General features: G+C 39.7%; 1 protein-coding gene across 1 annotated transcript in view; it reads right to left on the reverse strand.

Moving 5' to 3' along the window:
* Nucleotides 1–863: 863 nt before the first annotated feature.
* Nucleotides 864–12917, reverse strand: part of LOC105225209 (small G protein signaling modulator 1) — a 40640-nt gene continuing 28586 nt past the window's right edge. Inside the window, exons 2-13 of the mRNA XM_011203578.4 lie at nucleotides 6488–6887; nucleotides 5055–5274; nucleotides 4770–4997; nucleotides 4197–4701; nucleotides 3992–4128; nucleotides 3580–3739; nucleotides 3360–3519; nucleotides 2269–3301; nucleotides 1952–2076; nucleotides 1709–1888; nucleotides 1366–1643; nucleotides 864–1300 (exon numbers count right to left, since the gene is read on the reverse strand). Of these exons, the coding sequence (XP_011201880.2) occupies nucleotides 1212–1300; nucleotides 1366–1643; nucleotides 1709–1888; nucleotides 1952–2076; nucleotides 2269–3301; nucleotides 3360–3519; nucleotides 3580–3739; nucleotides 3992–4128; nucleotides 4197–4701; nucleotides 4770–4997; nucleotides 5055–5274; nucleotides 6488–6887 (3515 nt within the window). The 3' untranslated portion in view covers nucleotides 864–1211. The remainder of the gene's footprint in view (nucleotides 1301–1365; nucleotides 1644–1708; nucleotides 1889–1951; nucleotides 2077–2268; nucleotides 3302–3359; nucleotides 3520–3579; nucleotides 3740–3991; nucleotides 4129–4196; nucleotides 4702–4769; nucleotides 4998–5054; nucleotides 5275–6487; nucleotides 6888–12917) is intronic.

Below are 12917 nucleotides of genomic sequence, written 5' to 3' on the forward strand. Positions count from 1 at the left end.
CCTTAAAAATCGTTGACTTGAAACCGGTTTCAGATCTATAGTCTCGCTCAAAATTGTTCAGAATGATCCATAGAATATTTCCCGCATACGCGATTTTGCATAATAAAAAAATCTACCCGCTTTAGTAGTGGCGGTTCATAACGGAGATTGTTCAATAGACATTCATGCGGTAAGGCTACAAATCTAGACGGACGCAATTGTCAAAACAGTATGGTGAGCTGGAAACATCCAGACAATTCCTTCTCCATTGTCCAACCTTTGCAAAACTGAGTACAAAGCAGCGGCAGACTATCTTCGGCAAACTAAAAGATATAGCCGAAATTGACATAGCTGAAACTGACGTTGACCGTCTCAATAAGTTTTTTAATAGGCTCAAAGCGCTTTGTTGATTTCTAAGGGTCTTATGATCTATTATATTGGAGTGTCAAGTAACACAACGGATCGGCGTTCTACGCTGTCCAACTGAGAACTCCTCAGGATCAATCGCTTAACCTAACCTAATTATCTGTCAAGTCTTCATTTTTTAGGTTGGCAACATCAATGAATCTACGACTGCAAATAGTTGAAATTCGTGGCACCAAAAAGTGCTGAGATTAAGTTGAATTGCTTCAATTCCAATTCAACTGAGTGTAGTTGAAAACCGTAATAGAAATATTAGTAATTTTTACATATTAGTAAATTTGTTTTACATTATCTTTTAGTTTGTATGAAAAAAAATATTTTCCGGTTTACTTTCAAATATTTTTGAAGATATATCAGGTTACATTTATTGAGGGAACTATGAGTTTTACCTGTCTTCTTTTTTTATTATGATGTGCATGTGTGTGTGTATGTGTTTTTTTTAATAATTTTTTCATTATATTTATGCATACTTTTAAATTTCTTCATATTATTTTTCATTAATACTATTGCGTACTAATTTAAATGAAATATTTGGTACATAAGTAAATTTATTTTTTTATCATTTTAATTTTAATTTTAAAATAATTTTGCTAAAATATTAACTATAGAAAATGATTTATATTTCTTTTCTTTTGGAATAATTGTAAATATTCATATTTGCCTCCACAAATATAAATATTTCTCATTTCGCTTTAGTAACTTTACTTTTGGAAGCCACTGTCAGTTGGCGCTTACGAACTGGAATGCAAGCGCTCGTTTACTCAACTCCATGCGATGATTTCCTGGATTTAATAACAACAATAAATAGTTTATTTATTTTCGATTATCATTTGCAACTGCAAGACAAAGCTGCGTGCCAATTGCAGCACCGCTTGGGCATTATGTCGCTCGGCCATTTCTGGAAATTGTTAAACAGTTTTAAGTTATTATACTTCAGCACAGCAAACCAAACTAACGACTTACCATTAAAGAACTTGATGACATCCGTAAAATCCATGCTGTTCGACAATATTATGTCACGATAAGTTTCTAGTAACGCCAAAGCGAGGAAGAGCACGAAATGACTGGAGGCCACATGTTTTGCCGCCCAAATGACTTCCCAGGTAGCGAAGACGTCATCATAGACCAACTCACGTTTGAAATCCAGCAGGAACCAGCGATAACAAAAATAGAAATGTGTGTAGTCACCGTTCGAATCCATTAGGTCGTACATCTCCGAGTCCAAAATTTGTATGAGCGAACTGTAATATTGTTTGAAGGTTTAATTTTGTGCTACAATTGTTAAGGAGGAGGCAATTTTACTCACCGCATATTCGCAAAGTGCATGTCCATGGCCCCGCCATTCGGAAAGTTCTCGATCATGCGCTCCATAAGCTTGCAGAAGCAGCTATAGCATAGAGACTCATCGTCGAATATTACGAGCAATGGTGCGACCAAGTCACACATGCCCTGCATATAGCCGACATCCAAATGTTCCCACACATAACTGCGCAAAAAGACAGATATCATTTAATCAAAGTACAAGTGAGGCTAAACTAGAAGCGCTTACGTGGATATAACATTCCTGAGTTTGTCCAAGTTCTCGTTGGCGAAATACCAGTAATTTCGATCGCAGCGTTGCACATCTTTTTCGATGCGATGTAGGTTTAATCCGAATTGTTCCAGCAATTCGCTCTGAAAAGAAGAATTGGAGAACAAAATATGAAAGAAAATTATATTAGAATTAGTTGCTTTAAGATAGCAATCTTTTAAAAGATCTTAAACTCCTCTAAAACTCATTCTCTGGCGTCAAATGTTCTACTGAGACTTAAAAAATTTTTGAGACCCTGAATTTATTAACTTCAATTAATTATGCAACCAACTTACACTATAAACACCACCATTCGAGCTCGCCGGTGAAACACAAGCCGATTTCGGCTCCTGCAGTGCATCCATAATAGAGCTACTACTCACAGCAGCTACTTCCGTATGCGCCTCCATAGAACCTTGTTCCAATAAAGTTGGCATTTGTTCACATTCCGATTTTACATCCGGCAGCCAATTTGCCACATCAATGGAAGCGTTCGTTACAATCACAGCCGAAGGTCGACCAGCAACATTCGTCTCTACCGCTGTCAGTTCACGCTCTACTTCGTCGGCAACGTCCAGTTGTGCTGGCAAGTCGTCCGCGCTCAAAAATTCTGGACTCAGCACGCTCTTATCTCGCTCTTCGGTGGAATTCAGATTCGCCGATATTGATGTATGCAGATTCAATTCAGTATAGCCAAAACCAGCGCCAACCGTTTCATATGAAGACGAAGAGGGCGAGGTCTTTTCGCTCAGACCGGGTTGTGTGCACTCTTCAGTTGCTTCAGTCGGCATTTGCTCGCTTTTGTTGCTCTTATTCGAAATTGGTTCATTGACGCCCGCATCAGTGACCTGCTCCTTTGGCAACGTATCATCTGCTTGTGGTCTGTAGCTATCTTTATTTACCATGTCTTCTTCTTCCTCATCCTCTTCCTCCATTGTTTCGTCTACATTTCCCGAGTCAGTGCTTGTCTTCATAGCACGTGGTATGGGTTTGACGGTTAGGTAATTTTGTGCATTTCCTGTTGCTGCCTCGACTTGTGCTTGCCGTTGTTGCTCTTCGTCGTACTCTAACTCACCAGGATCCGAAATATCAGATATATCTTCAAAGACTTCATTCTCTAACTCGCCCTCGTCTATATAGGCGGCACGCACAGTCTTATCATTGCCACTATTGCTGCCCGAACTCAGTTTGGCCACAGCACGTGCTGTCTTCTCCTTTTCTCTTTGCTGTACAATTGCATCCACTGCCAACCACTCGCTCATTGTCGTCTCGTAGTAGTGTTTGCAGGTCTCATCTTGTTTCTGTCGCTCCTCTGGTGTCGAACCAAAACTGTTGATATCAATACTTTAGAGAGTGTTTAGTTGGTAATTTCTTTTTGAAGACTAACCTGTAGTGTCCAAGCAGATACGGCCATATTTCCTTGCGCAGTTCTGGGCACACCCCACCAAAATACACAAGCCGATAGACGTCCACTTCGTTTTTAACAACACCATTGACATTCAAAGCTTCCCAGCGCTCTTTTGTTAGTCCATCCTCATCGGCTTTTACTGGTCGAAGTGGTAAGGTTTTGTTTTAAAAGACAAATATGAGAACTGTTTTCAACTTACATTCCGGTGTTATGCGTCCATTTACCAAGCCTGAGAGATGAGTGCGCACAGTTGACAAGTGTCGGCAGTAGGCCAGCCAACCATAAAATGCTCTCGATATTATTTGTCTTCTCATTGTTGAGCAAACCATCTCAATACTCGTATTTTGTTTTGTCTGGACCTGCAGAAAAAGACGGAGAGGAGTCAAATTTACAGAATGGTCCTCGAAGGATTCGTTAAGTTTTATTAAGCCTTGCAGTTATGAGCGAGGAATGCTGATTCTTACAAAATTTTTAAGTGGAACCTCACTCAAAACTCGGCTGTGAAGGCCGTCAGTTTTTGGTTCCCACATGTAGAGTTTAAATATTATGGTAAAGTATTCCCAGTGCAAAAAACTCATCAACATCGTCTGCAAACTTAAATAATCTCTTACCAATGGAGATTCCAGTGGATGCTGATCCATAGAGAGACTCTTGCTCGAGCAATCACTCGATCCAGTTGTCGAACAGCTGCTTAATTGCGCACGACGTGGAGTGCTGCGCACAAAGTCCAGTATGGAATGAGTGGCAGCTGAAAATAGTAAAAAATATGTCATGAAATATTTTCCAATCCATTTATTAGACCAAAGACATTCTTACCAAACTCCTCATGTTTGCTTTTGCTCACAATGCGAAAGACATAATCAATTGGGGTCTCATCAAACGATTCCATGACTGAGGGTAAAATACGCCTGCGTACACTCTTCGGCCATGGAAATATTTTGCCGATGCCACGTTGTGACCATAGCGGTGGATCCAGCTGACCATGCGGCAGTAAGCCTGTCTCCAAGCAACTTAGGAACTGTTGCATGTGTCCACCTTCGGGAAAATGTATCGGCGGACGTTGCACACCATCCTGCCCGACCAACACAATAATGCCGCCACTATCCTCACCACGATTCTGATGACAATGCACATAAACAATCTCATCTACATTTATATTGAGCGCATAGGCCCAGTATGACTCCTTATCTTGCTCCTCATTCTCCTCCTCCTCCTCCTCATTGTAGCCGTTCATAAGTTGATTCGGCGTCCACTTAATGATGAGCGTCTGCACATGTTGATGTAGACTCAAGTAACCGGGCATTTTCTCATTTACGTCTTTCTATGGGTTTTGAAAAAATTAGCAGTAAAGAATTTCTTTAATATTATAAATCAAAAGCATTTATTTACCGGCACCACATAGACATTATTCTTTCCATATAACAGCGTGGCTCTGGAGTTTTGATGCAACGACTCAACGTAATCTTTGGCCACTGTAGTCGAAGCTATGGATTTGAAGCCGGCGGCGGTGGTGCAATCGTCTGTGCTGGTGTTTAGACTACGTTTGAAATTTAATATTGGTGCTCTTGAGCAAGTTGAGGAAGAACGACGTCCTGAACTGATGCGATGGCGTTTGACCTGTTGGGGAGCAGATATTAGCAATAATTTGGAATCATTGAGATTTGATTTACTAACCAGTTCGTCAGCGTGCGGATCAGTCCAGTAGTGATCGGCAGTTTTGACACGTGTGAACTCCAACGCACATGGTCCAACCAAAAGCGAACTCAATATGGAGCCATAGTCTGAGTCGGCTACAAGTGAGTCCCGATCGTAATAGGTACTAGCGTTGGCCACTAAATATTCAATTATTTTAGCTAACTTCTTTTCGAACAAAGCCAAGCGGATCCATAGGTATCTGAGTAAGAAACGAATATATTTATTTATTGTATATCTGTACCTCGTTATATGCCTAAATCTTTCCCGAACTACTTTCTTTCTTTCTCTCTCTGACTCTTCCTTTCCTATCTCTATCTCTCTCGTTTTTGACGTTGTCATACCTAAATAAAGTAGAGAGACTTTCATCGAATTTGGGATAACTATATGAAGCGGCTGACGAGTCGGATACTACGATTTTATCTATTGGATCTAGGTAATGGGTAGATTACTTTCTGGAGTTACAAGTTCGACAAAATCTAACAAAAACTCGGCTAACTTCGCTTCTTCAAAGTTACATAGATTGTTATAAAGTGGTCAATCTCTCGTTACGAACCGAAGAACCTTACTGGCAAGCGCCAAAACTGCTCAATGCGGAGTTCCACAGTCCTCTCAAGGAGTTCGAGGGGGTAATAGGCTATGGCTTGAGTTGGTCGCTCTTAAAATCCTAATTACGGATAACGGTACGGTAACTGTAAATACTAATATAGTGAAGGAGAAAGAAGGAGACGACCTAGGCCGAGGAGGTAGACCTGGTTCTATCGAACCTAGCCATAAATAACCAGGGCGGACCGTCAATTAGCAAATCTGTCTTCAGTTTGGAACGGCTGTTCGAGGAGGAGCGGAACGTTAAGGAGCAGGGAACTGACCAAGCCTTAAGAATATAGGTTAATCTCCAGCATGCTAAGGCGTCTTCCGCAAACCTAAACTCTGTCTATCTCGATATCGTGCCGACGTTGTCCTCATCTAGTAACCGTAGCTGAGCAGATATGGAAATCTTAGATTGAGGACAAAAATCATATACTGAGGGATCAGCCATTTAACCTAACCTAATCTGACCGACAACATGATTGACATAGTTCAGCGAATTAAGAGTCTACGCTGGCTAGGTTATGCCGTCCGAATGGATGAAACACTCCCGCTCTGAGAATTTTCGACGCATTACCCGCAAAGAGAAGCAGAGGAAAGAGAAGACTTCCACTACGTTGGAAAGACCAGGACTTGGCTACACTTGGAATTTCCCAAACAGCGAAAAGGAAGAACGACTGGCGCGCTGTTACAAACGCGGCTATAATCGCGGTGTTAACGCTACTGTAGAAGAAGCAGAAGAACCTGATCGACACCTCAGTGGTTTTACCAAATACCATATTTAGAGAGAGAAATTGTTCTATTATCATTACTTCAACCATACTCACTTCATTGACGCCATCGTGATATTGGAACCACTTAAACTCATCGTCGTGACCGAAGTGCTGCTACCTTTTTTCAACATTGGCGGACGATTTACACTATCACTGCTAGATGATGAGCGTTTACTTGGGTCGGCTGCTTCGATTTCCAACACTTTCTTGCTAATACATTCGGCATCTTCACAGGTTTTAGCGATTTTATGTAGCAAAGCTGTTGTGGAGGAGGTCTTAAATAGACCCAAAGCACGTCGACGCAAACCCTGACTCAAACAAGCTTCGACGGCGGCGCATAACTGTGTGACCGAACTGCTTTCTTCGTGTATGTATTTCTTGGTGACAGCCTCTTCCATCAGCTGTTTGACCTCCTTTTTAACAGCGGCAACTAGACGCTCCTTGAGCTCAACTTCTGTAAGGAAGAGAAGTTAAACAAACAACATATTAGGAGTGCTATGATTAAATGTGCTTTTGGAAATTAAAGTAAAGTCATAATTACACTAGAAGCATCAGATTACCAAAAATATCCAACACTCCAGCGAAGATTTCATACCCTCATAAGGTTATTAGTTTATTACATTATCACAGCACAAAAATGTCCGAAATGAGAACTGGTCTTAGTCACCAATTCATTACGATTCCACCACTCCGATGTCAGTAAAAAATGTTTGCCATCTGCGCGTGTGGATACACCGATAAACCGTTACACAAAGTATTGTGCTATAGCCATGGGTGTCTCTGTGTTCCCGGCTAAGTGCAGACTTGCCGTAATTGAGTATGCGCTCGTATAATTTTTATGATTGAAATCACATAAAATTTCGCCATTACCGACATCAGCACACTTAGCGACAGCGAGGGTGGCAGCGGCGCTCAGTCCGTCAGTTGGTTGGCTGGGCGATTGGTCGACCGGTCAGTGCTCGGTCGGTGGTCGGTCGGACAGCGGCAGTGGATCAAAAGAAAGTTCCGTTGTTGGCAATAAAGCCCGCAATGTCAGCGCCGGGTGAATGACAAGGAGAAAAGTAATGCAACAACAACAACGATACGTGAAATATACTCGTATAAAAGCATGCTGGCTGCATGGCGCGACGCGACACAGCAAGCGTTAAGTACTAAACACAGTCATTAAGCAGTATACAAGCGTCGCAGTCAGCGAATGGAACAACAAGTGGCTAACCAAAACGTGCATTGACCGTTAATTGCTGCCGCATTACTCATAAAATATCTATACTGGCGTGTGATGTGTGCCACAAAATGTTGCAGCTGAGTTAATGAAACGAAATATTCTCGCACACTTTCCTTCCGGGCATTTTGCTTAATTGTATTATTTACGAGGCGACCCATAAAAGTTCGTTTAAATAATCACAAAAAAAGTAGCAACTTTTGCAATAGCTGGCGGGATTAATATTACGAATAGGAACTGTGGAGCATTCAGAACCCAAGAGCTGTATATAAGTACATAGGATATGCTTTTGACCCGAGACTTATGCATCAGATATTTTTTGATGTTATAAATCTGGTTTCGGTATGGCTACGAAGACCCGACTCTAGCCATCAAACAAACAGTTATCGCACTACCGACTTAGCTCCCATGTCACTGTTGACAATCATAACTTCGAAGTCGTAGATAATTTCGAATATTTTGGAACCAGCATTAATACCAACAACAACTTCAGTCTCGAAATTCAACGCAAAATTCCTTTCTCGATGACTATAGACTAAATTCTACAAGCCACTCATCATCCCCGTCCTGCTATATGGTGCAGAAGCTTGGACGAAGACAACATGTGATGAGTTAGCGTTACGATTTTTCGAAAGAAAAGTTCTTCAGAATATTTATGGTCCTGTTTAGTTCAGCGAATTAAGAGACAGCGGCCTCGCAGGCTAGGTCATGTCGTCCAAATGGATGAAACACTGCGGCTCTGAAAGTATTCGACAAAGTACCCGCCGGAGGGAGCAGAGAAGGAGAAGTCCACCACTCCGTTAAAAAGGCCAGGTAGATAAAGAAGAAGAAAACATAGACCCGACCATCACCTAAGCGATTCGGTTTTCAAGTTTTTGTTGTTGTAGTGAAAAAATACATTCCTATGACAGATATTAGTCCAAGTCCGTTACTCTTTCGGATGCGGGTATCTGGTCTCAAACAATAGATGTTTCATTTTCTGTAAAAGTGAGCCTGAAACTTCAGAACACTTGCTGATTGACTGCGTAGGAGTCTGCAGATGCAGGATAAAGGCCCATGAACTCATGTTTCCAAAGAGGGATTACATCGCCTCATAAGCACCGAGCAGTATAATGGAATTTATCAATATGCTGGGATTAAGCGACCTTAGGTCGCGGTGCAATTCTCATTTTTTATCTAATATAATCCAAGTCTTTCACAAATGATGAACGTGTTGGCTAACATTCGTAGAAGTTATGACAATGACAAAGAAGAAGATGACAATCGAGGTACTTAGCCTGGCGAAACCAGAACAGCCTCAGCGCGAGAGTGACAACAACAGTGTGTAGTCAAAACTATTTTCGATTTAGATTTTGCATTCAGAAACATTGCACAACTTTAAGCCACAAAAATTTGCCTTTCATTAAACAGACTGTACCTATGTACCGACTCGACTGCTCTCTAAACAATGGCAAATCTCATCGGTGCCGACGTCTACATATGGGAGATCCCACTGTACACAAGAAACAACAGTCAAACAAATAAAAACAAACATTGAGTCACTCAATCACATCAAGTAAGTTGGACAACGACCCTGTGCACATTTGCAACGGCAGTGATTCCATACAAGCATCCAAAGCACCTACTCCCCAACCAACAATCCTACACTGCGCTGGAACATTATCACGCGGCTGGTTGCTCGGAGACCCACGTCTGCCGCCCATTTACGTGGCCTCGTCGACGCCAACACAAATATGGCACAATGTCCTTCGTCGGCGTTTTGTTGATGCGACATTGACGATTATGAGGTGAATCCGCCAGTCAATCGAATGAGGACAATGGCGAACGCTGGCGCCAACACACTGGGTGGGTTATGTAAATAGTACCTACGTGCACTGGGTTTAATGCGGCTGCAGTGCCAGCATTAAAAAAAAAAACAAAAACATGTGGCCACCGGCGACAATTTGTTGTGGCATCATCTTTAAAGGTATGCAAAGTAGCGGAAAAATCAAGCAATGAGCTAGTAGTTATTGTAATTCTATTACTTAGCCCGGCATACAGGTGTTCGATTTGCATAAATGTTTTATATTGCTATTATTACTTTATCTAGAAGAAATATAAAGGAGTGAGGGATGTATTACATGATTGTCTCGACATGTAAATAATGTAAATAAAATTTTTGTTTATCGCACCATCACTCGTTACAATGATACTGGTAGCATCGCAAAACGCCATGGAGGTGGTCATCAAAAGACTGCAACGTCACGTGAGATGGTTCGGAAAGTGAAGAAGCGACTTGAGCGAAATCCACGACGAAGTGCCAATCAAATGGCTAAAGAACTGAAAATATCCGACCGCAGCATCCGACGCATATTGAAAAATGAGCTCAAGGTCAAGCCTTACAAGTTCCAAAAGGCCCATGATCTCACACCGAAGCAGCAACAAGTAAGACTTGAGAAAGCGAAGCAGTTGCGGTCAAATTCCGAACATTGTGTTTTCTGACGAAAATTTTTTTCAATTGAGCAATTCGTAAACTCTCAAAACGATAGGGTTTACTTGACCGACCTTTCATACAAGAATCTAAGTCATCGGTTGGCCACCAAGAGGCAACATCCATCACAAATAATGGTTTGGGCCGCTGTTAACGCAGATGGGCGCTCTCTAATTATTTTCATCGAGCCTGGCGTCAAAGTAAATGCGACATATTATCGCGATAGTGTTCTGGAGGCTGATTTGAAGCCGAAGACAAACCATGAACGTTCCAACAAGACTCAGCACCATCTCACAAAGCGCGAGTGAACCAAAAATGGCTGAAAAACAACGTTCCGAACTTAATTACGACCACACAATGGCTCTCGAATTCACCAGATGCGAATCCAATGGAATATTCTCTCTAAGTCATTTTAGAGAGCAAGGTCCGAAGTAAAAAATACACCAGTCTCGAGATGCTGAAGAAAGCCATTGTCCGTGAGTGGGCCAAAATACCGGCAAGTCACATTCGGGCAGCTTGCGATTCGTTTTTTGACCGTCTCAAGGCCATAGTTAAGGCAAAAGGTGGTCATATCGAGCAAAAGTGAATTGGTTCTGAATTTATGATTATTTTCACACATTTTGTACTTTAAAATAAATAAAAATAATTTTCCAAACCGAATTTATTGCTTTTTAATTGGTTACACTTCGAGTGCCGGACCCTGTAGGTACTTTCTGTATTTTTCACCGAACTTAGATTTTGAAAGTCGTACATTCATGTTTCTCTTCGAATTTTTAGAAGTTCTGGGAATTATTCTAGAAGAAACCTTGATATAATCTGAGACAAAATTAACCTTAGATATGCTAAGTGGTACTCTAACTGATGTTCCTAAGTTATTAGTTCGATAGATGGCGCGACTGATGTTTCTTTTAGTCCGTAGACCTTCTCCATCCATACCTATGAAAATTTAGGATGTGTCCTTATAAGCAAACCTTAACAAAATTTAAATTGGCATTTTTGAATTTTCAAAATTTAAATTTAAAAATACTACAACAACAACAATTATTTATTTTAAAATTTTGAAATATTTTCAGTACTAATTAGAGTTATGCAAAACTTTAAAAATAGAAACCGGGTAGTAGCAGAGCAGTATTCAAACTCGTAGGTAGACTACTGTTATGCGCATACAAACACACACACATAGACGCTGAAATATTTAAAAATAGAAAATTACAAATGAATGTAATGCAATTATTAGCATTGCAGTTGCAGCTTCGACGCTTCTGCATAGTGCTACTCTATTCAATTACTGCGGGGTAATCAACGCCTCCACAGCGCTTGTGTTTCTAATTTGTTTGACTAGCAGTGTTGCATGGGAAATGCACAAATGTCTAGAGGTGGGTGTTGAATAGTTCAATTATACACAAATACATGTACAGTTACCGTTACATTTACATTTTCGTTTTGTGCGTTAGAAAATAAAGCAAATGTTAGTTGTTGTATGAAGTGTTCTTGTGCTGCAGAGGCTAATTGTGTAAATTAAGTGCATATTTCAAATGGAATTACTGCCAAAATAATTTCAACTTAATTTATTTTTCAAAGTAATTAATTTATTAAAGCAATTAATTTAAATAATTAATAAGAAATCTCAATTATATTTCTAAATTCGTTACAATTATATGAAAATTTTGAGCAAAGTCTAATACTGCTCTTAAAAATTATAATGAATTATTTGATTTAAATTTATTTTTAATTAGGTGGCAACGTCTGTCAAAACTACTTTGAACTAAGTTTATTGAATTTACTAATCAAATAAGTGCCATTTGATACCTATTCTGATTCTTGATTCTTATATTGAAGTAAGTTTTTTCAGACAGGTGGCAACTCTGCCTATTTTTTTTTAAATTAAAAGTTCTTTAAAAATCAAAAATTTTACTCAAGTCCGTTACATTTGTTAACTATTATTTATTTTCATTGTGCGGCGAATTGTCTTAAAGACAGGTGGCAACTACTTCAAAGAACACGAACTTATGTATATATCCAAATTCGATACAATTATCTGGAAATTTCGAGCAAAGTCTAAAATAATCCTCACCAAAACTATAACAAATTATTTTTTTTACATTATTTTTAAATAGGTGGCAACTCTGTCAAAACTATTTTTGCACTATGTGTTTTTGAAATTACCATTCAAGTAAATAACATTTGAAAACTATTTTTTTTTCTTATATTGAAGTTCTTATAGACAAGTGGCAACTCTGCCTAATTTTTTTAACTATCTGTCCTTGAATTTTTGGCAAGTTCCATTTAATAACTTCTATTTATTTTCGTTGGCCAGTGAGTTTTTCTAAAAACGGGTGGCAACTATTACAAAGAACACCGACTTATTCCAAATTCGATACACTTGTCTGGAAATTTCGAGCAAAGTCGAAAATAATCCTCCCCAAAACTATTATAAATTATTTTATTTTAAATAGGTGGCAACTCTGTCTAAAATATTTTTGAGCTATGTGTTTTTTAATTTACCATTCAAGCAAATGCCATTTGAAAACTATTTTTTTCTTATATCTTTTCAGACAAGTGGCAACTCTGCCTAATTTTTTTTAACTATCTGTCCTTGAATTTTTGACTCAGGCAAGTTCCATTTAATAACTTCTATTTATTTATTTATTTTCTTAAAAACGGGTGGCAACTCCTACAAAGAACACGGGTCTAAATTTTAAGACAATTATCGGAGTAGCAATTCCAGTTTGGGGTACAAGAAAAAATCACACGGAGCCAAATCTGGTGAATACGGTGGTTGATCTGTAGTA

The sequence above is a fragment of the Bactrocera dorsalis genome, chromosome 4 (assembly GCF_023373825.1).
Source record: "Bactrocera dorsalis isolate Fly_Bdor chromosome 4, ASM2337382v1, whole genome shotgun sequence".
Lineage (NCBI taxonomy): Eukaryota > Metazoa > Arthropoda > Insecta > Diptera > Tephritidae > Bactrocera > Bactrocera dorsalis.